Source organism: Trachypithecus francoisi, unplaced genomic scaffold, assembly GCF_009764315.1.
Source record: "Trachypithecus francoisi isolate TF-2019V2 unplaced genomic scaffold, Tfra_2.0 Lachesis_group14, whole genome shotgun sequence".
NCBI classification, from domain to species: domain Eukaryota; kingdom Metazoa; phylum Chordata; class Mammalia; order Primates; family Cercopithecidae; genus Trachypithecus; species Trachypithecus francoisi.
The window spans coordinates 42,745,100-42,768,645 of NW_022681459.1; the positions used below are offsets into that span (position 1 = coordinate 42,745,100).

Sequence of the window (23,546 nt, forward strand, 5' to 3'; positions counted from 1 at the left end):
CTTGTTGTCAGAGATGGTATTTGTCACCCCCGTCCGGCAGAGTCCTGGAGACTGGGGGAATGGCACATGCAGGGCTCGGCCCCTCACCCTGCTCACCGCTAGGGCCTCGGGGATCCTGGCTGTGAGCGTCCTGGCATGAGGGCAGCCTCACTGAGGTGAGGCGGGGGTATTTCTCGTTCCCCACATGCCTGGCTGTCTTCCCACTGGCCCTTGGAAGAGAGGGGCGTGAACTCCTGGCTGCCTGAGGTTCCTTCTTACTGGCAACTTTGTTTAGGAGTTGGGATGGGGGTAGGGCCGCTATTGACTGGGGAGCCTCTGTGGTTTCCAGGGAGTCTGCATCCACGCCCTCGGAGTCCCACTCACAGCTGCAATTGACTTATTGGATTTCTTCTTAAGTGACAAATGAAGCCAGAGGTTACCCGATGCAGGGCTGGTGCTCTGCCCGAAGTTGACCAGCCAGGCCTAGGAATGCCGCTCCCTGCTCCTAAAGCCCTCCGAGGCCATTGCCCAGAGGAGGCGGCCTCACGTCCCAGGGTATGGGGCCCCCAGGGTCTGGGCAATGTGGCCTCAAGGCACAGCCCAGGGGAGCTGCCCTCACTCTGTCCTCTCCCGAGACTGCCACACCACCTCGCCCCTCTGTTATCCCATATGATCATGGATTTGATAGAAAATGTCCCATGGGGGAGCAGGTGTGGTGGCTCACGCCTGTAATCCCAGCACTTTGGGAGGCCGAGGCAGGCGAATCACGAGGTCAGGAGATAGAGACCATCCTGGCTAACACAGTGAAACCCTGTCTTTACTAAAAACACAAAAAATTAGCCGGGCGTGGTGGCGGGTGCCTGTAGTCTCAGCTACTGGGGAGGCTGAGGCTGGAGAATGGCGTGAACTCAGGAGGCGGAGCTTGCAGTGAGCCGAGATCGCACCACTGCACTCCAGCCTGGGCGACAGAGCAAGACTCCGTCTCAAAAAAAAAATTTTAAAAGCCCCATCGGGGTATTCATCCCAGCCCTGTCTTTAGTGGTGACAATGTAAGCTATTTGCATGCCCCACACTGGGGTTAATGGTATTCGCTGTGTATGTGACACACTGGCATGCGTTAGTGGTTTTCCTCTGTGATGTGACAATGTCGGTATGGGTCAGTGGCGTTCTGCTGTGTGTGACACACCAGTCTGGATTAGTGGGTGTTCCACCATGTATGTGACACCAGTATGGGTTAGTGGTGTTCGCTGTGTATATGAACACACTGGTGTGGACTTCGGCCCTGAGTGCTAGCGACACTTTGAACTGGATGGGTTGTGGGACTGCCCTGAGCATTGCAGGGTACTCAGCAGTGCCCCCACTGCTACCTGCAGTGAAAGGAGCATGCACCCCGTAAATGTCTCCAGACAGCACCAGATATTTCCTGGGTGTGTCCAAGTCGCCCTGGCTGAGAAGGACTGCATGAGACACAGCGTTAGAGTCTGGTGGGAGACTCTCTGCAGTGCCAAGGTGGCCGCAGTCTGCTTGTGACATGGGCGTGTATCTGAGTCTGAAGGAAGCTGGTTTTTGTGAGCTGCCTCCCGAACTCAGAGATGACAGTGGGCGCTTTCCCCACAGAGACCCCTGAAGCTGTTCCTTGGAGAACAAAGTGGCGAGGCGCGGGGGCTACAGACCTTGAGGCGGAAGCTAGGGTCTGGTCCACTGTGCCGTGGCCTGGGCAGTGGCCCTGGGAGGTGCTGTGGCCTCTGTGGCCTGTTTCGTGGGGTGGGCTCTGTCTTGCGCTTTGTCTCGTGTGGGTGCAGGCTCCCCTTCCTCCCCTGTGGAGCCGGCAGATGGCCCGGGAGCCGGCCCTGGTGCCTCCCTGTCTGTCATGCAGCTCAGGTCCCTTCCTATGAAATGCACGGCCACACCCAGCGAGGGTTTCTCCTGGGCTCCCCAGTGGGAGAGTGGGGTACAGCCTGCAGCGGTGCAGGGCCCCCAGGCCTGTGTGAGCCTCAAGGTGGGGAGGTGGGTGAGGCGCCTGTCAGTGCTGCTTCCTGCCATCTCCTCTGCCTGGGCACAGGCTCTCTCCTCTGTTTGCTTTTTATTTCCTGTGTATTCAGGAACCATGTGAAATTGCCAGTGCCTGGTTTTGTCCTACAAAATAGCCATTTCATTTGGTTCAACCTGATACTGTGTCTATACACACACGCACAGGCAAATACTTTTTAAAACAGGATCATTCTATTTACAGTGTTCTGTAGAAATTTGTGTTCAGTCTTTTTAAGACACCTTACTATACTGATGCCAACACAGAACTTTTTTTTTTTTTTTCTTTTTTTTCTGAGACAGGGTCTCACTCTGTTGCCCAGGCTGGAGTGCAGTGGTGTGATCTCTGCTCACTGCAACCTCCACCTCCTGGGCTTAAGTGATCCTCCTGCCTCAGCCTCCTGAGTAGCTGGGCCCACAGGGTTTGCATCACCATACCTGGCTTTTTTTTTTTTTGAGACAGTCTCGCTCTGTCACTCAGGCTGGAGTACAATGGCATGATCTCGGCTCACTGCAACCTCCACGTCTCAAGTTCGCGCCATTCTCCTGCCTTAGCCTCCCAAGCAGCTGGGACTACAGGTGTACATGCACCACCACGCCCAGCTAAGTTTTGTATTTTTAGTAGAGATAGGGTTTCACCATGTTGGCCAGGATGGTCTCCATCTCTTGACCTCGTGATCCGCCTGCCTCGGCCTCCCAGAGTGCTGGGATTACAGGCATGAGCCACTGTGCCTGGCCCAGACTGGTCATTCTTTTATTTTAGAGCCAGCGTCTCCCTCTATGCCTAGGCTGGAGTGCAGTGGCGCCATCCTAGCTCACTGCAGCCTTGAACTCCCGGGTGCAAGCAATTGTCATCTCAGATCAATCTTAGTCTCGAGCTGTCACCTAGGCTGGAGTGCAATGATGCAATGTTGGCTCACTGCAACCTCCGCCTCCTGGATTCAAGCGATTCTCCAGCCTCAGCCTCCCGAGTTGCTGGGATTACAGGCATGTACCACCACACCCAGCTTATTTTTGTTTTTTCTTTTGTTTTGTTTTTGAGACAGAGTCTCTCTCTGTCACCCAGGCTGGAGTGCAGTGGCATGATCTCAGCTCACTGCAGCCTTTGTCTCCTGGGTTCAAGCGATTCTCCTGCCTCAGCCTCCCAAGTACCAGAGACTATAGGTGCGTGCCACCACGTCCAGCTAATTTTTTCTATTTTTAATAGAGATGGGGTTTCACCGTGTTAGCTAGGATGGTCTCTGTCTCCTGACCTGGTGATCTGCCCGCCTTGGCTTCCCAAAGTGCTGGGATTACAGCCGTGAGCCACCCACACCCGGCCTATTTTTGTATTTTTAGTAGAGACGGGATTTCACCATGTTGACCAGGCTAGTCTTGAACTCCTGACCTCAAGTGAGCCTCCTGCCTCAGCCTCCCAAAGGGATTACAGGCATGAGCTACTGCGTCTAGCCGGAAGATTTAATTTTTTTTTTTTTTTTTTTTTTGAGGCGGAGTCTTGCTCTGTCGCCAGGCTGGAGTGCAGTGGCCGGATCTCAGCTCACTGCAAGCTCCGCCTCCCGGGTTCACGCTATTCTCCTGCCTCAGCCTCCGGAGTAGCTGGGACTACAGGCGCCCGCCACCTCGCCCGGCTAGTTTTTTTTTGTATTTTTTAGTAGAGACGGGGTTTCACCGTGTTAGCCAGGATGGTCTCGATCTCCTGACCTCGTGATCCGCCCGTCTCGGCCTCCCAAAGTGCTGGGATTACAGGCTTGAGCCACCGCGCCCGGCCAAGATTTAATTTTTTAATTGTCAAATCCATTCTCTCTCTCTAAACATTTTACATTTTATGATAATAAAATAATTTGTGAGACGACGGCCCTGTTTTCCTGATGCCTGAGGTCTTCCTGGGGTGGCATGGGAGGGCTGAATTCAGGTGTGGGGTTGGCCACAGGGCACTGAGTGCCTGGGCGAGTATCTGGAATGAGGGAAACAGCTTGGCTCCAGCCAAGAGGAAAGAAACCCAGGACCTGGGCTCAGCCACCATTTCTGGAGCCCAGGCCAGCTGCATTGTCCTTCCAAGGGGTGCTGACCAGGGCTTTCCAGGAGCAGCTGCCCACTCTGTGTGCATCCTCTTCCAGGTCGCCGCTGGGACACCGTGGACCAGGAGTGAGTCGGAGCTGCCGCGCTGCCCAGGCCATGGACTGTGAGGTCAGAGGCCAGATCCCCTGCAGGTGCCTTGTAGGGGGCGGGGGGTGAGGGGTAAGGGCTGGCATGTCCCCCAGCATGCCTCTCTGAGGGCTGAGGCTGAGCCCACGTGGCCCTTACCACAGCTCTGCACAGACGAACCCCGCCCAGCCCGTCACTGAAGCAGGCAAGAGGGGGGAATTCCTCCCTTTCCCTGTCCTGCACCTTCCTTGCACTCTGCTTTCGGTGCAGCCCCTCCACACAGCGCCTGGGGCTAACTGCAAGGGCAAGGGGGCTTTTGGTTTAGACCATTGACAGCCATAGGCTGTGGGTCCCAGCACTTTGGGAGGCCAAACAGGAGGATTCCTTGAGGCCAGGTCGAGGCTACAGTGAGCTGTGATTGTGCCAGTGCACTGCAGCCCTGTCCAAACAAAAAAGCAAGCAAACAAACACAAAAGAGATTTAAAAACAAGAAAGTGGGCTCAAGCCTGTAATCCCAGCACTTTGGGAGGCCGAGGCGGGCGGATCACGAGGTCAGGAGATCGAGACCATCCTGGCTAACGTGGTGAAACCCTGTCTCTACTAAAAAAAAAAAAAAAAAAATACAAGGCCAGGCGCGGTGGCTTAAGCCTGTAATCCCAGCACTTTGGGAGGCTGAGACGGGCAGATCACGAAGTCAGGAGATCGAGACCATCCTGGCTAAACCGGTGAAACCCCGTCTCTACTAAAAAATACAAAAAAACTAGCTGGGCGAGGTGGCGGGCGCCTGTAATCCCAGCTACTCGGGAGGCTGAGGCAGTAGAATGGCGTAAACCCCGGAGGTGGAGCTTGCAGTGAGCTGAGATCCGGCCACTGCACTCCAGCCTGGGCGACAGAGCAAGACTCCGTCTCAAAAAAAAAAAAACTAGCCGGGCGAGGTAGTGGGCACCTGTTGTCCCAGCTACTGGGGAGGCTGAGGCAGGTGAATGGCGTGAACCCGGGAGGCAGAGCTTGCAGTGAGCCGAGATCGCGCCACTGCGCTCCAGCCTGGGTGACAGAGCAAGACTCTGTCTCAAAAAAAAAAAAAAAAAAAGTGGGCATTAGATAAGTACTTCATACAATTCTCTCAACTGTAAAAGCAAGACAACAATACTTATCTTGTCTAACCCATGCCATTGCTCTCAGGAGCAAATAAATCAATAAAGGTCAAATAAAAGTGCTGTAAACTGTAAGGTGTTTCAAAACATTTTTAACCCACTGGATTTAAATTTCCCTTCATAGCTGAGGGAGGTGGCACATAATCCCAGTGACTTGGGAGGCAGAAGCGGGAGGATTGCTTGAGGCCAGGAGTTTGATTGAGAAACCTGGGCAACATAGTAAGACCCTGTCTTTATAAAGATAAAAGCGGTGGAGTTCTGGGAGGGGAGCCAGGAGCCCCCGCGGTCATTGCCCTGCCTTCAGTAGGATGCTCCCTAAAGGATTCCTTGTCTCTCCTTCCCTTTAACTGGTCTGGGCAGAGAAAATCACAGCACACGGGTCAGGAGCCTGTCTCCACCCACTGCATCAGAGCCTCCTCCCATCCCTCCTGTCGAGTTCTGCAGCCTCTGCAGGGCGCCCGGCACCGGGGCCTCGCGCTATCCTGGCAGCCTCTGGGAAGGCATCTGCGAAGTCTAATGCCTTGGCGCTTAGTGACTGGCGGCCTGTGTCGCGGTTTCTAAGCATGGAGAGCACCCAGCACCCAGGAGGTTCTCAAGCTGCCCCTACTGAGTGTCCTTTCCAGAGGTGGGGATGGTGTGGATTTCAGCGTGGTGGCTGGAGGGCTGAGGCAGTGGCTCGAGTTTGATGTTAGTTACCTGAACAGAGGAGATTGCAGGAGCTCCCCCGGTCCTGATCCAGGCTTCTTGTCAGTGTCCAAAAGACCACTCTGTGGGTGCCACCGTCCCTTCCCACCTGCCCCTGCTGTTCCGGCTTCGTGCTCCGGAGGCCTCGGCAGGCAGAACGCCGCCGTCACAGTGCGGCGCCCTAACTCGCCGGAGGAGGCGCCTGTCCTCCCGCCGTCCCTCCCTCCGCCCCGTCAGTGAGGGGGCTGGACCGTCAGTAACGGGGCTGGACGTCGCCACGCGCAGCGCTCCCCTTTCCTGCCTTCGGAGGGAGAAAGCCAGGGCAGCAGTGAGGCAGCCCGCCCGGGTCACAGAGCTGGGGTCACAGCGAAACACTCCGAAAGATTCTTTCAAATTATAGGGTTCAGCCTTTTTTCCCATCAGAACTTAATTCTGTTTAGATATTTCTTTTTTTCTGGTTTGTTTTGTTTGTTTGTTTTGAGATGGAGTCTCGGTCTATCGCCCAGGCTGGAGGTGATCTTGGCTCACTGCAAGCTCCGCCTCCTGGGTTCACACCATTCTCCCGCCTCAGCCTCCCGAGCAGCTGGGACTACAGGTGCCGCCACCATGCCGGGCTAATTTTTTGTATTCTTAGTAGAGACGGGGTTTCACCATGTTAGCCAGGATGGGCTTGATCGCCTGACCTCGTGGTCTGCCCGCCTTGGCCTCCCAGAGTGCTGGGATTACAGGCATGAACCACCGTGCCCGGCCAGTTCTGTGTAGATATTTCTTTTTCTTCCCCTAGTAAAAATAAAATAAAATAAAATACAGTAAAATGCACATAACCGAAAATTTACTGGGTGCGGTGGCTCACACCTATAATACCAGCACTTTGGGAGGCGGAGTGGGTGGATTGCTTGAGCTCAGGAGTTTGAGACCAACCTGGCCAACATGGTGAGATCGCCATACCTACAAAAGCTACAAAAATTAGCCAGGCATGGTGGTGCATGCCTGTAGTCCCAGCTGCTTGGGAGCCTGAGGCAGGAAAATCACTTGAGCTCAGGAGTCTCGGCCTGTAGTGAGACAAGATCGCACCACTGCACTCCAGCCTGGGCAGCACAGGGAGATCCTGTCTAAACAACAACAAAATCAGTGTTTCTAATTTTCCTTTAAAAAGTGTGGAGAACTTTGCATTATTTTGCTTGTCAATATCTTCCAACTGCTGCCTCTTTGATTGTTTTGATATTTGATAAAACAAAGACAATGAGATTGGTTTTATTTTTGTTTGGTGCTATTTTTTTGCCAGGTTTGGGGAACAGGATTTTTCCAATTTATGAAAGTGCACTGGGTAGGGTAGGTACCATCTTCTTCTTTCTTTCTTTTATTTTTTCTTTTCTGAAACAGAGTCTCGCTCTGTTACCAGGCTGGAGTGCAGTGGTGCGATCTCGGTTCGCTGCAACCTCCGCCTCCCGGGTTCAAGCAGTTCTCCTACCTCAGCCTCTCAAGTAGCTGATACTATAGGCACGTGTCACCACGCCCAGCTAATTTTTGAATTTTTAGTAGAGATGGGGTTTCACCATGTTGCCCAGGATGGTCTCAACTTCTTGACCTCATGATCTGCTCGCCTCGGCCTCTGAAAGTGCTGGGATTACAGGCGTGAGCTACTGCACCCAGCCATTACCATCCTTTTCTTTGCACTGGAGCTGATCTTATTATTTCTGCCTCCATTAGATCACTTTAGTAACATGCCTTGCAGGATTTCCTGTCTGGATAATTTATCTTAACATATTTTTTTCCTGTGATCTAAAAGATAAACAACTATCAATTCTTTTATCAAAAGTGGATCTAGAGGCCGGGCATGGTGGCTCACGCGGGTAATCCCAGCACTTTGGGAGGCCAAGGTGGCAGATCACCTGAGGTCAGGAGTTCCAGACCAGCCTGGCCAACATGCTGAAACCCCATCTTTACTAAAAATACAAAAATTAGCCAGGTGTGGTGGCATGTGCCTGTAACCCCAGCTACTTGGGAGGCTGAGGCAGGAGAATCCATTGAACCTGGGAGGCAGAGGTTGCAGTGAGCTGAGATCGCACCACTGCACTCCAGCCTGGGCAACAGAGTGAGACTTTGTCTCCGAAAAAAAAGTGGCTCTGGAAGATCAAAAAAGGGCATGGTTCCATATTGGCACAGCACAAGCTCTATTCTTGGAATTAAATGACATCCATCTTCCAAGCCCACTCCTGTCCTGTGGGCCCAGCCCAGCCTGTCCCTGAAGCACTGGTCCAGACAGGAGCCTGTCCACACAGCTCTCCACCCACTGGGCCCAGTGCTTGACTTCACGGTCACTCGCAGCATCTGGACCTCCTCTGGCAGGTGCCATTCTTTCCTCTCCCTCCCTCCCCCTCAAGTCTTTATTTTCTGTGGGAACTTGAGTTTGATAGCCTGACCTGCCATGGTGACAACGCCGCTCTGCGTCCAGATTCTGGGTGCCTGTTTACCAAGCGCAGGTCAAAAAGAGGTCCTTGGGCAGCGGCTGCCTGCATTAGCTTCTTGGGGCTGCTGCAGGCAATGCCAAGCAGGAGAGTGGCTTTCAACCACAGACGCCGATTCCCTCCCGGTTCTAGAGGCCCGAAGGCTGGAATCCCATGTTGCCCGGCTGCTTCCTTCTGGGGCATTCTCCTGGCTCCTGTGGCTGCCTCTGTCTTCACATGGCGTTCTCTGTGTGTGTGTGTCTGCTGAAATCTCCCTCTCCTTTCTCTTATGAAGACACCAGTCATTGGATTTAGGACCCACCCTCATCTAGCACGACCTCATGTTAACTTGATTGCATCTGCGGAAACCTCCTTTTCATTTTTTTTTTTTTTTTTTTTTTTTGAGACGGAGTCTTGCTCTGTGCCCCAGGCTGGAGTGCAGTGGCGCGATCTCGGCTCACTGCAAGCTCCATCCCCCAGGTTCACGCCATTCTCCTGCCTCAGCCTCCTGAGTAGCTGGGACTACAGGCGCCCGCCACCACGCTCGGCTAATTTCTTTGTATTTTTAGTAGAAACGGGGTTTCACCGTGTTAGCCAGGATGGTCTCGATCTCCTGACCTCGTGATCCGCCCGCCTCGGCCTCCCAAAGTGCTGGGATTACAGGCTTGAGCCACCGCGCCCGGCCCCTCCTCCTTTTCAAATAAGGTCACATGGGCAGGTACTCGGGGTTAGGACTTGCACACTTCTTTTTGGGTGACACAGCTTAGCCCACAGCACTGCCTGTGTCCTCTCTTCTCTCCTCACCAGGACTGTCGCTTGAGGCAGGAATGAAGCACATCCTGTTTGTGAGCTGTCTCGTGCCATGCGGCTGCTGCATACAGGAACTGTTAGGAATTGATGCAGTGGAATTTTGCATACCATTTTTCCTGTTTTCAGAAACAACTTTGGAGAAGTAAAGGCTGAATAGCAATACACAAGCACCTGATTTTATTTTTATTTTAGATTCAGGGGTACATGTCCATGTTTGCTACATGGGAATATCGTGCACTGGTGGGGATCAGGCTTCCAGTATCGCCTGGAGAGGGACTGTGTCCGTGCTGCACCCGCCCCCCCCCCCCCCCCGCCGTAAAGCGCCCAGTGCCTGTTCACTGCATCTTCATGTCCATGGGCAACCATTGTTTAGCTCCCACTTATAAGTGACAACAGTCAGTATTTGATTTTCTATTTCTGAGTTTGTTCACTCAGGGTAATGGCCTCTAGCTCCATCCATGTTGCCGCAAAAGGACATGATTTTATTCTTTTTTATGGCTGCAGCAATACACAAGCTCCTTATTTTAAGCTTTTTTTTTTCTTTTTTGAGACAGGGTCTCACTTTGTCACCCAGGTTGGAGTGCAGTGGTGTGATCATGGCTCATTGCAGCCTCAAACTTCTGGGCTCAAGTGACCCTCCCACCTCAGTCTCATGAGTAGCTGAGACTACAGGTGCATGCCACCTTGGCTAATTTTTATTTTGTATAGAGATGGGGGTCTTGCTGCCACGCTGGTCTCAAATTCCTGGGCTCAAGCGATCCTCCTGCCTCTGCCTCCTAGAGTGCTGGGATTACAGGCGTCACTTAGCAAAGCATTAAAACAATTTGCTGATGGGCACTGTAGCTCACGCCTGTAATCCCAGCACTTTGAGAGGGCAAGGGGGAGCAGATCACAAGGTCAGGAGTTCGAGACCAGCCTGACCAACATGATGAACCCTCATCTCTACTAAAAATACAAAAATTAGCTGGGTGTGGTGGTGCACGCCTGTAATCCTAGCTACTCAGGAAGCTGAGGCAGGAGAATCATTTGAACCTGGGAGGCGGAGGTTGTAGTGAGCCGAGATCACACGACTGCACTCCAACCTGGGTGACAGAGCGAGACTCCAGCTCAAAACAAAAACAAAAACAAAACAACAATTTGGCCGGGCGCGGTGGCTCAAGCCTGTAATCCCAGCACTTTGGGAGGCCGAGACGGGCGGATCACGAGGTCAGGAGATCGAGACCATCCTGGCTAATACGGTGAAACCCCGTCTCTACTAAAAATACAAAAAGTAGCCGGGCGAGGTGGCAGGCGCCTGTAGTCCCAGCTACTCGGGAGGCTGAGGCAGGAGAATGGCGTAAACCCGGGAGCTTGCAGTGAGCTGAGATCTGGCCACTGCACTCCAGTCCGGGCCACAGAGCGAGACTCCTCCTCAAAAAAAAAAAAAAAAAAACAATTTGATCTGTAAGAACTGTCCTCTAAAAGTTTTTGGTTTTTCTAATGAAAAATATTATGGACTTAGAGGATAGAAATAAATCTCTGCCTGCACTTCCATCTTCCCTCCCGCCCTTCTCTGGCAGCCCAGGAGGTCTTTTTGTGTCAACCTGGGCAGATCTCAGCGTCCCCGCCCTTCTTTTTGTTTTGTTCTCTCTTCCACCTTACGTCTTTCTCTGCTCTGGGCACACCCAGCTGCAGATGCTACAAGAGTTCACCTTTGTTTGCAAGAATACAGCCCCAAACACAGTCAGTACCCCAAGAACAGTCCCTGCCATTTCCCGCGGCACAGATGCTGGCCAAGCTGCAGCTGCCAGTGCTGCCCAGGGAGCTGGAGAGTTGTCGGCCAAGAGCCCAGCCCCTCCGGGTAGAGCAGGAGCCAGCCCCACCACTCCCTGTGGGGTTTGGATTAAGGACACATACACCCAAAGTAAACCAAGCTTGGCCAAAGGCAGGTGCCCAGCTGTGGTCACCACTCCACAGTAGTTACTGAAAATCTTCCATCTGCCCAGTACCCTCCTGAGCCCATGAAGGAGATGAGGGGGGAAAAAAGAGGCTCCACCTGTTGGAAGCACAGCCAGGAAAGGTGGGCTCAGATGGCTGAAGCTTGCAGGGGAACCTGAGGAAAGCGTGCAAGCACAGGATGATGGATGATGCCCGCGTGTCACTCACTCGCCTCCCCAGAACAGCCTGTGGCCTTCTCACCCAGTGGAAGCTCCCCAGCCACATGTTTCAGGAGGTCCAGCAGATTTCTCTGCAGAGGAATCCCTTTCTGCAGAGTCGGGGCTCGCTCCCTGCCATCTAAGAGCGGTGCTGCTTAAAGCCAGGGCTGCAGACCTTGCCTCTGCCTGTTGAGACCTCCTGCAGGGCACTCCAGCCCACAGGGTCCCTCAGCTCTCTGGGGCCTACGAGGCTCTTTTGGGCCTGCTGCACCTGGAGCTCTTTGCAGGAGGGGCCTCTGGCCTGGCTGAGGTCCCGCCTTCCTGACTCCCCTTTCCCCTCAGGTCAGCAATGGTTCCGGCCTCAGGGATGAGTGCATCACAAACCTACTGGTATTCGGCTTCCTCCAAAGCTGCTCTGACAACAGCTTCCGCAGAGAGCTGGACGTGCTGGGCCGCGAGCTGCCAGTGCCAGCTCCCCAGTGGGAGGGCTACGACGAGCTTCAGACGGATGGCAACCGCAGCAGCCACTCCCGCATGGGAAGAATAGAGGCAGGTAGGCGGCCGGCCCCACCTCCTTCCCCAAAGCTGGGCTTTTCTGTCGCCAGTTACTTTCAGGGAGCCTCAGGGCTGGAAGGGACCCCCAGGCTCAGCCTCTGCCTCTGCAGTTTCAGCTAACCGTAGGTTGGTATCACTTAACCACTTGACTGATTGGTCTCTACTTGATTCCCTCTAGTGCTGCTGAACTCACTGCCTACCATTTTTGGGTGACTCTGTTAGAAAATTCTTCCTTTCTGATGAGCCAGAATCCCATGTACTGGTCTTGAGTCCCTTGTCTGGACCTACATAGAATGGTGTTTTTATCCAGTTTCCCAAATGTGATTCTGATACAAAGATTGCAAACCACTTGTCTGGAGTATATAATCCAAGGGGTTCTCTCACGTGGCCTTATATCGTCTCAAGGACATGGAGCTTTAAATGCTGGTGCCTGTGTCTTGCCTCCAGAGATTCTGATTGGTTGGTCTGGGCATTGCTGGGTCTGGGCAAAGCCCCCAGGTGGCACTACCGGCGTGGCCCCTGTCTCCCCAAGCAGGCCTGACTGACTGTCCCATTGATGGAGGCCCACTGGTTTCACAGTGACTTTTGCCCCTGTCTATACCTGCCACTTTTCCTTTTGTATACATTATGCCCCGTGATTGCCTCTACAAGAACACAGAAGCATTTGGAACCTCATTTCCAGGTGAGGAAACCCAGGTCCAGCGAAGGGTAAATGACTAGCTCCAGATCACACAGCTCGCGGTCATGTCACCGCCTCACAGCCCGGATGTAGGGCCAGGCCCCCCCTCAAGCTGGGGCTCAGCCGCCCTCGCACTGTAGGGCACAGCTTCCAGGCCACCATGGTTTCCAGACAGTTCACCTTTCCTGTTGCTAATCCCTACGCTCTCCTCCAGCCTTCAGCTCCACTCGCCTTTGCCAAGGGGCTGCTTATGCGGACGGGCTGCCCCAAGCGGAGGCTGGGGGCATGTGGAGGCTCACCCACTTCCAGATCCGGCCCTATGACGCTGGCTTTCAGTAGTGTGCACGTTGGAATTACACGAGGAACCTTTCCAAATGCAGGCCTTGGGCCCTACTCCAGCTGCCTGCATCAGGCTGTTTTTGGGGGGAGACTGCCCAGAGGATTCTGACCCAGGTAGACTCCCATCCTGGCCCAGGCCTTCCGAGCTCAAGGGTTGCGCTGCCCTCTGGTGGCTGTGGGGGAGACCAACAGCTGACCCAGTCTTCTGCCTCCCACCTGTCTTAGATCAGTGCTTGAGAATGTGGCTGGAGTTCCCCACTAGCCTGGGGTGGGGGTGGGAGGGGGGTGGAGGTGTCTGAGAACGTCTCTGCCTTCTAATCCAGCCAGCACGTCTTCTTGGCTGGCTCTGAATTGAGGAGAAACCCCGGATCTCCTTGGGAAGGTCCAGGAAGGGCAGGAGTGCATGGGCACAGCTCTGCTGTCAGCACTGCTGTGGGGGCAACTGCAGCCCCAGTCTGCCCTGGTGTTTTTCTCTTGCTCTTCTCCACGCTGGCCTTTGCCTCTAGACTGACAAACCGGGCTTGACTCAAGTGGCATCGGCAAAAGTGAGATCATGGTAGTTCACTTAGCCTGACCGGTGCTCTGGTAGGGAAGTGGTATGTGAATCTAGTCCGTGGCAAGCCTGGGAAGAGGGGCAAGGTAGAGACTCTGGCTGCCAGGGTTTCTTTGGTGAGTCCGCTCACTTGGCTGGACACAGACGGATCAGGAAAGATTCCTGTTGCTACTGGGCTGGTGGCCAGAGGGAGAGAGGACGTGTCCATAACTGAAGCCAGGTGGATAGGCTTTGGGGATGAGCGAGGCACAGATTCGGTGCCGGGGGAGCGATGAGGTGCTGGAGGAGCTGGGTGCTCTGCTCTGCAGGGAATCAGGAAAACTCTGGGGCTGCAGCTCCAGTTGAGCTGGGCCTTGGAGGCTGGGTACATTTGGTTCCTTGGAAACTGGGAAGAGGGAATGGCCCTCTTTTAAGCAAAAGCCCAGCAGCTATAAACGCTACAGTGAGGCTGGGTGCAGTGGCTCACGCCTGTAATCCCAGCACTTTGGGAGGCCAGGGCAGGTGGATCAAGGTCAGGAGTTCAAGAACACCCTGGCCAAGATGATGAAACCCTGTCTCTACCAAAAAAAAATACAAAAATTAGCCAGGCACGGTGGCGGGCGCCTGTAATCCCAGCTACTTGGGAGGCTGAGGTAGAGAACTGTTTGAACCCGGGAGGCGGAGGTTGCAGTGAGCTGAGATCATACCACTGCATTCCAGCTTGGGTGACAGAGTGAGACTCCGTCTCAAAAACAAAAAAAAGGAAAAGAAAAAGAAAAAAAGCTACAGTGAATAGTTGAGTTTGCCTAGGAAGCGTGGAAGTGAAGTCAGACGCATTTTGAGCTGGGTCATGACTTGTTACTTAAACAGAGGTGAGTCCTTGAGAGGTTTTGAAGAGAAGTGATGTGGTAGCCATACTGTATGTTCCACGGACAGACTCCAGGGAGGCCGTGAAACCCCTAGAGCACAGCTTCTAAGAGCACAGCTTCTAAGAGCACAGCTTCTAAGAGCACAGCTTCTAAGGGCACAGCTTCTAAGGGCACAGCTTCTAAGAGCACAGCTTCTAAGGTGCCACTCCTTGGCACCTCACTTCCCCCAACCCTGCCCTGCTCTGAGGTCTGTGCTGTGAAGGTGGCAGAGTAGACTGGACGGCGGAGAGTGGGACTGTCGTCATCAGATGAGAGCTAATGGTGGCAGAGGATAGGCAAAACACTTGTGTTTGCAACATCAGGTGAGATTTGACAGCTGACTGAGGGCGGGAGCAGCAGCCTAAACCAAAAAAGTCAGAGGGAAGTTGCAAGCACAAAAAAAAGTAGAAGATTTAATGGGAGAAATAACAATAGCTGGCATCTATTGAACACTTACTGGGAGCTAGGTACAGGCCCATTCATTCATTCATGCAATTAAAACGTTTTTTAAGAAATAGGGTCAGGCCGGGCGCGGTGGCTCAAGCCTGTCATCCCAGCACTTTGGGAGGCCGAGACGGGCAGATCACAAGGTCAGCAGATCGAGACCATCCTGGCTAACACGGTGAAACCCCGTCTCTACTAAAAAATACAGAAAACTAGCCAGGCGTGGCGGCGGGCGCCTGTAGTCCCAGCTACTCGGGAGGCTGAGGCAGGAGAATGGCGTAAACCCGGAAGGCGGAGCTTGCAGTGAGCTGAGATCCGGCCACTGCACTCCAGCCTGGGCGACAGCGAGACTCCGTCTCAAAAAAAAAAAAAAATCACAGCCCTTAGGGAGCTTAGCCTCTAGCAAGGGTGTCAGACAATAGCACAGCAAGTGTTGAGGAAGAAACGGAGGCAGCAGGGAGCGTGGTAGTTGACATGGAGCTGTGACAGTGGTACTCGGGCAGGGGCAGCATGGAGGCTGTGCTCCAGAGAAGCAGGACTGAGCGGCAAGGAGGAGATCTCCGGTTAGAAAGGCAGGAGAGATTCTCCAGGGCCTTGCCGGTGCCAGTGACAACTGGGGTTTTCCTGAGACGGGAGTGCGAGGAATGGGGGCTCTCGGCAAGGAACAGGGGCTCTCGGCGAGGAATAGGGGCTCTCAGGCTGGAGAGGGCGAAGGTGGGTCCAGGATGCTGTCTGCCCATAGGGCCCCTTCCCCAACGGCTGCGCAGGCCAAAGCCAACCGTGCTGGGTTGTGTGGTGTGAGCCATGAGGCTGCTGCCAGGCTTGTATCTCAGGCGTGGTCGTGACACCCCAGCTTCACTGACCCTGCCCGTGAGGACATGGTGCCTGTGTATGGGAACGTAGGCCTCAGCCGAGGCCCTAAGCTCCGGCACTGCCCAGAACCCAGCTCAGCACTGGTACCCAGCCCGCCTGCCATGGCCCTGGTGGAGTGGAGCCCGTGTCCAGTGGGGGCTGGCGCTACACTGTGGGGTGAGGGGCTGGCCTCGTCCCATCGCAGACCTGTCCTTTCCTGGGGCAGGGTGGTGTGGGAGAGGGTATCAGGGCCATTTTCTGAGTCTGCTCTGTCTCTGCCGCCCCTGCCTGAACACGCAGATTCTGAAAGTCAAGAAGACGTCATCCGGAACATTGCCAGGCACCTCGCCCAGGTCGGGGACAGCATGGACCGCAGCATCCCTCCGGGCCTGGTGAACGGCCTGGCCCTGCAGCTCAGGAACACCAGCCAGTCGGAGGAGGTGAGTGAGGGCCTGAGGACCATGTGGGCAGGTAAGTGAGCCTATGGGGACTGTCCCCTGCCTCTCACCAGGCAGCCTACTGTGGCGTGAGGCCACTCAACTCATGACTGTCCTTTCCAGAACTCTGATGAAGTAACTGGACACAGGGCATGGTTCACTGCCTTTCAGAAGAATTCAGCTGGTTAACATCGAGGAAACCTGAACCTTAAATCAGAGTAAAGAGTTTAGGGGTAAAAGCCTCTAAAAGATGAAGGAAGCAGGTTTGGCTGACAGAAGTAACGGGCGCTTTCTTGGGTTGTAGGGAGTTTAATAGTGGTGCCAGTGAGAGCCGTAAGCCCTGGGGTGCCACCTGCTGGTCTGCGGGGCTCCTTGGTTGGAACCCACACAGCTTTCTGACCTCTACCATTTGCTTGGCACTGTGGGGGATACAAGATTGGTCCAGGGCACTGTCCCCAAAACACTTAGTGGGAAGGAGAACTACATCCTCCAACTGCCAAATACAGGCCTGTAGCGATGGGAGCTGAGAGGAAAGTTCCACTTTTTTGGCTCTACCAGCTGAAAACGCAGGCGTCCTCACCTCCTAGAAATCCAGTCATGCTTCTGTTCAGCAGGGCCAGCCTGTGACGTCCCCAGCAGCTGCCTAGAACGCAGGAGTGGCCGGCACACTCCCATGTAACTCTGCATGTGTGCCAACGGGCCTGACGGTCCTTGCCAGCCTCATGGTCTGTGTCCAGTACCCCCCATGCAGTCCCCTTCCTCCCCTTCATTCAGCTAGGTCTGCACCAATCAAATGGGCCTGGGCCTAAGGTGTCGCAGGTGGTCACTAGTTCTGGACTTGAAGTGCCTTGGGCGCAGGGACGACGAAGGCTTCTTGTATCCCGTCACCGTCTAACAGTGAGCGCATGGGCTCTCCACACATGCGTGTGCTTAACGAGCTCCCTGCAGGGAGTGACTGCAATCTTCCCTTTCCATTGCCTTTCAGAACTCAACTGCTTCTCATTCTTTCAGCCCAGCAGCCCTGGATACTTAATCAGTACTTCCCTTTGGAGTGCTGCTTCATGCTGGGGGACTGTGTTTCCTTTAAGAGGGAAGAGTATTAGTGAACCAGGTTGTGTGTGCCCCTCTGTGCAGGACCGGAACAGGGACCTGGCCACTGCCCTGGAGCAGCTGCTGCAGGCCTACCCTACAGACATGGAGAAGGAGAAGGCCATGCTGGTACTGGCCCTGCTGCTGGCCAAGAAGGTGGCCAGTCACACGCCGTCCTTGCTCCGTGATGTCTTTCAAACAACAGTGAATTTTATTAACCAGAACCTACGCGCCTACGTGAGGAGCTTAGCCAGAAACGTAAGAACCCATGAGGTCAGCCCCTTCCCTGCCTGCTGCCCATGCCCTTTTCTCTGGAAGGTTGAGAAGCCCAGCGGGGCCACTGCCTCTGATGCCAGCACAAGGGTTACAGGCTGTCCTGCTCGGGTTAGGTTTTGCTGTTGTGAGCAAGAAAGCTATGTGTGGAAGGTGGTGAAGAGCACCCAGAGTCCTTTCGAGCTTTACCAGCTTACTATTGGAGACGTGCTCCACTCAGAGGGGCGGCAAAAGCTCATGTCGCACTCCTGGTGGGGTCCTCGCAGCATAAGCAGGTGCAGAGTGGAAGGAAAGGGCTGGAGGGCCCACAATGAGCTTTTCAGACTGCTTGCTTTGTCATAAAAATAAGTGTAATGTGGCCGGCTGTGGTGGCTCACGCCTGTGATCCCAGCAGTCTGGGAGGCCGAGATGGGCAGATCACCTGAGGTCAGGAGTTCCAGACCAGCCTGGCCAACATGATGAAAGCCCATCTCTACTAAAATACAAAAATTAGCCGGGCATGGTGGTGCACACCTGTAGTCCCAGCTACAGCCACTCAGGAGGCTGAGGCAGAACTGCTTGAACCCTGGAGGCAGAGGTTGCAGTGAACCGAGATCGCACCACTGCACTTTAGCCTGGATGACAGAGCAAGACTCTGTCTCAAAAAAAAGGTGAAATGTGAACCAAAACGAGTAGTCAAAAAAGGAGGGAGCTGTCTAAAATCTTTTCCAGAGCACATCTGTCCCATAACCAGGTATTAGAAGTCACAGTGTAAAGGCCGGGCATGGTGGCTCAAGCCTGTAATCCCAGCGATTTGGGAAGCAGAAGAGGATTGCTTGAGGCCAGGAGTTTGAGACAAAACTGAGCAACATGGCAAGACCCTGTCTCTTAAAAATTTATAAAAATAATTAGCGGCCGGGCGCGGTGGCTCAAGCCTGTAATCCCAGCACTTTGGAGGCTGAGACGGGCGGATCACGAGGTCAGGAGATCGAGACCATCCTGGCTAACACAGTGAAACCCCGTCTCTACTAAAAAATACAAAAAAAAAAAAAAAAAAAACTAGCCGGGCGAGGTGGCAGGCGCCTGTAGTCCCAGCTACTTGGGAGGCTGAGGCAGGAGAATGGCGTGAACCTGGGAGGCGGAGCTTGCAGTGAGCTGAAATCCGGCCACTGCGCTCCAGCCTGGGCAACAGAGTGAGACTCCGTCTCAAAAAACAAACAAAACAAAACAAAAGAATGAATATAAATCTTTTTTTTTTTGAGACGGAGTCTTGCTCTGCCGCCCAGGCTGGAGCGCAGTGGCTGGATCTCAGCTCACTGCAAGTTCCGCCTCCTGGGTTTACGCCGTTCTCCTGCCTCAGCCTCCCGAGTAGCTGGGACTACAGGTGCCCGCCTCGTTGCCCGGCTAGTTTTTTTTGTATTTTTAAGTAGAGACAGGGTTTCACCATATTAGCCAGGATGGTCTCGATCTCCTGACCTCGTGATCCGCCCGTCTCGGCCTCCCAAAGTGCTGGGATTACAGGCTTGAGCCACCGCGCCCGGCCCCTGAATATAAATCTTAAATCAGGCATTAAACCCAGCTGAATTGTTGGAAGGAGGTAAGCCTGAGGCCATTCCTGGACAGCTTTTACCAACACCCATGTAAAGGGGGAATGAGTGGGCAAGACGTGTGCGGCTGTCTGTATGGACAGCTTAGCAGAGACTGACGGCTGAGGCAGAATCGTGATTCCTCTAACCCAGCAGGGGCCTCCTGACAGTCAATGCCTCGGAGACGTGAACAGCCACCTCACCGCCTGAACAGCCTGTTTTTGCAGTTGTCCCCATGTAGCAGAAAGGATGCACGGATAGGACTTTAGGGCTCTGCAGAACATGTTTTTGCATAAACCCCAGCTTTGCTGCGCTGTGGCACAGAGCTCTGGAACCTAGTTTGTGAATGAGCATAGCTGATTCTGGCTTTCTCCTTTCTTGCTCTAGGGGATGGACTGAACCGACAGTTCCAAAAGTGTGACTGGCTAAAGCTCGATATGGTCACAGCCATGTAGCTGCTTCCAGTGTAGACACAACCCTGGCATAACAACAGCGTTCCTAGAGAAGACGGGCTGGAAGATAACTGTGATTTCTGTTTTAAAGACAATGTTTTAAGCTTATAATGCATTCTAAAAGATCCACATTAATATACTTGAATGAAAATATCAATTTACACGTATTTGAATGGCCTTCATATCATCCACACATGAATCTGCACATTCGTAAATCTACACATGGTGCCTTTATTTCCGCTGTGCAGGTTCTCACTTGAAAATTAAATTGAAAAGCAGGTTTCAAGGAAGCAGAAACAAAATACAATTTTTTTGGTAAAAAGAATTACTGTTTATTAAAGTACAACCATAGGGGATGGTCTTACAGCAGGCAGTATCCTGTTCGAGGAAAGCAAGAATTGGAGAGGAAAGGAACATACCCCTTACAAATGAAAAATTCCACTCAAAATAGGGACTATCTTAATACTAAGGAACCAACAATCTTCCTGTTTAAAAACCAAATGGCCCAGAGATTCGGAACTGTAGTGCTGCACTCAAACAGTGGGACCGTCCGGCCTCAGTACGTACGCGCTTGACTTTCTCAATTTCATCTCCCTTTGTTTGAGTCAAAAAGAACCAGTTGTGGTTCTAAAAGGTGTGAAGGTGGTTTAAGGGCCCAGGTCAGCCACTGTTTACAAAATCAGGTAACAAACGGCATGCACCTTTTCTCCTTCCATGACATCAAGGCTTTGCTAAAGACATTAAGCCACGGGTGCCAGAAGCTACTGCGATGCCCCGGGAGTAGCCCGGGAAGTTTACAGAAGCTGTAGACTTCCCATTTCTAGCCGTACGCTCGGCTCATCCATGCCTGAGAAGTGCATCTGGAGAGAAGAGGTTTCTAAGCATAAAAGATGAAAGAGCAGTTGGACTTTTTAAAAATTCAGCAAAGTAGTTCCCTCTCCTAGGGACAGTCAACACCAAGTCACTTAGGTAGTACCAAAATAAACAAGGAAGCGCTTAGCTTTAGAAACAGTGCAACACTGGTCTGCTGTTCAATGGGAAGCTATGTCCTAGGAATCAGTTTAAACGCACGACAGTAGATGCTGGGTCTGTATCACACACATTGCTGTGAATAGGAATCTCCTGTGACCACAACAGGAGGCTACTGGAGACGCGTATGAGTAAGGGCACTGACGGACTCATGATTTCTTCTTACCACTTTCCTGTTCCGTAAGAGTTTAAAATCATCAGAAAAGAAAAACAAACTCTCTATTGTTCAGCATGGAAGACATACCACGCTAGGGCTGGCTCAATTGAAGTGGGCAAAAGGTTGCAAATACTAAAAAGAAATGCTGCCGTGCATCGTGAAGGCCATGGTTTGGAAATAAATCTTCCTAAAACGATGACTTTTCCTGTTTTGAAGTGGACTTTTAAAAGTTTCCTGACCACAATGGAAAAAAGGTTGAACCACGCTACACCTACACACCGTCCATACATCAGCCATTATAATCAGATTCTCACTGGGGGAGGCATTTTCTTCCCAAAGGGGCTATACCAGCGGTCACCCGGAACTAATGGAAAAGGGCTCTAGAGCAGCAAATGACTGGACTATCATCGCTCACTGCCTCTCCCACAGCATCTTCACCTTATTCTGTTTCACTTGAGTTCAGACAGTAGGCCGCCATTTTATTACAGCTTATAACAGGCCTTAGTGTAAATTCTTCCAGACCAAGTCTGAGATACCGTCTTGGTTGTAAAGCAAAGCCAACATTAGAAACAGATTGCATTGTCTCAAACACAGCTGCTCCAGTCTTCAGCACTTCCCAGCCATGGTGACTCAGGCATATCCTGGCAGTTGGTGGATTTTGCCCTGTAACACAACCCTTGTGGAAATGACTGAAAGGTGATTTTAATTCAGAGAATGTGTTTTCTTTTCTGTTTTAAAAATATTCGAATGAAGTGATGGAAATTCCTTTGTTAAACATCAAAAGCTTTCTCCTTGAAAAGATGCTTGGTGTATCTGAAAGTCACGTGGGACATTTGGTGCATTCAGAAGGTCAAGGCATTCCGGAACTCTCCTCTTAGGACCCAGCATTAACTGCTGAGATACTCAAGACTTCCTTAAAGGGTCACAGCGCTAGTGCCTGGTTTTATTGTCCAACAACTTTATTAGTTGTGCTGACTGAGAATTGGAATATAGAGAGTCCTTTGAATGTTACGATCTTGTTTTCAGAACCTGGAGTCAAACCAATTAAGTATGGACTTACAAAGACAATTGATCATATGAAATGATACCGCCTAAGTCAAGGGCGTAGAGTTACCATGTGGACAGAAAGATGAGTCCATCGATTATCTTCAAATCCCATGTGTTCTCTCTAGCACATTGCTTCTGACAGAGTAACTCACAGATTTGAAGTTTGTTCCTTTCCCCGATGAAGAGGAGATTGACCAAAAGGTAGAAGACAGGAGGGAAGAGGAGCCAGAATGAGCCACAATGGTCAGTTCAGCAAAGCAGAGCGGCTGCACAGAGGGCCCATGGAACTCACACAGAAAAAGGAAACATGCTGCTTCAGTAAAATGCCCATGTTAACCTAATTATCCAAATCACCAATCAATTCTGGTATTTTTGATATGATAGCATTTGAGCCAACACTAAACTGACCTTTATTAAGGAATGAGTTAGGTAGGAAGAGGCACTTTTAATCTGGAGGAAGAAATGGAAGACTGTAATGGGAAAAATGCAGGTCTAGGAGAAAAATGTTTTCCTTTGATGCTGGCCAAGGACCCCTCTACATAATACAGTTCTCTTGCTGGAAAGCATCAGGGACAGAGTTATTCCAAGCTCTGCAACAGGGAAGACTGTACTTTGACCTTCTTTTCCTGGGGAAAGGGAACAACTGGTAGGCTTAAAATGTCAAAACTTTTCTTCTAAATAGTACATTCATTAACTAGTTTCTTCTGGTGGTGCAAAGAACACTCCCCACAGTGAGCAGGATCACTATACAGTTTCCCCTGAGGAGAGGTGAGAGCGGCAGAGACTCACCTGGAGGCAGCTGCTACTTTTTAACTGATAACAAGGCCTTGCAAATACCCCCGAGAACAATTTCACTGTGCGCTCGCAGGGAAGCACCCGTCTGGTGTGGGCTCCTGTGGCGTAGACATCAAATGTGGAAGACCTGATGGTGTTAGTGTGTGAGGATGCCAGGCTGAAGCGAAACAGCCTTGCGAAAAGAAAGGGAAGATGGGATGTGCTATTTTAGTGGCATGCACTTTTCAACTCTCCACGGAGCTCTCTTTGTAGATGAGGTCACTGAACGTCCCTGTTCTGTACCACAGAACTGGTGTTCTCCAGCCAAGGTGATAACTACCATGATGTGCTGTGGAATGTCCTAGGTTTTCACACCGGGAGGGTCTTCCAGGAGCTGACATACTTGCGGCCATACCTGGTCAACCCTCCTAAGTCCCCAACCTGTTGGAGTGTCTGTCCAGAGGCCCAGCAGTGCTTCCAGGTATTCCCCCACTTCACTCCACAGCCCTACACTTATGATGGCATACGCAGGGGAGAAGGGACACACTCGAACAAACAGAGAGCGAGAAATGCATCTGCTGTCTTCACCCCCTTCACTTAGCACTTTGTGATAATTGCTGGGACAGATTGCCTAACCTTGTTTATAAGCAAAAATACTTAATCAAGAAAGCTAATGAAAGCTCATCAGCAATGCCTGTGAATTCTGTAACCACAAAGCATCTCACTCAATGTCTGCACGGAAAACAGCTACATAATTGGAAGCTGAGACCAGTCCTGGACGTAACCCTCACTCTTGTTTTTTGTAGTAGAACATGCTTAATATTTAAGTGAGCCTATATGGTGACTTTGTACAAATTAAGACTTCCCTTCTTCCAAGGCCCACAGCATGGCGAGCAGAGCACAGGCTGCACATCGGAATTTGTCCTGTCAGTCCTTATGCAGTAAACAACTGGCGCAACTGTTTGCAGGGGACCTGCCAATACTGCTTTGCAGGGCCAGGAAAATGATAAAAACTGGCAAAATCATTGCCTT

At 52.2% G+C, this 23,546-nt stretch overlaps 1 protein-coding gene across 5 annotated transcripts in view; it reads left to right on the top strand.

Moving 5' to 3' along the window:
* BID (BH3 interacting domain death agonist) overlaps nt 1-23,519 on the top strand; it is a 40,540-nt gene extending 17,021 nt beyond the window's left edge. For 2 of the 5 annotated variants that reach the window (XM_033233004.1, XM_033233001.1), the window contains exons 2-6: nt 4,125-4,194; nt 11,725-11,935; nt 15,992-16,131; nt 17,263-17,490; nt 19,443-23,519. In XM_033233004.1, the coding sequence (XP_033088895.1) occupies nt 4,183-4,194; nt 11,725-11,935; nt 15,992-16,131; nt 17,263-17,490; nt 19,443-19,454 (603 nt within the window). In that variant the 5' untranslated portion in view covers nt 4,125-4,182 and the 3' untranslated portion in view covers nt 19,455-23,519. Of the gene's footprint in view, nt 1-1,046; nt 1,631-4,124; nt 4,195-11,724; nt 11,936-15,991; nt 16,132-17,262; nt 17,491-19,442 lie in introns of those variants that run through there. The other 3 variants (XM_033233005.1, XM_033233002.1, XM_033233003.1) reach the window with 2 other exon arrangements.
* Nucleotides 23,520-23,546: the final 27 nt, after the last annotated feature.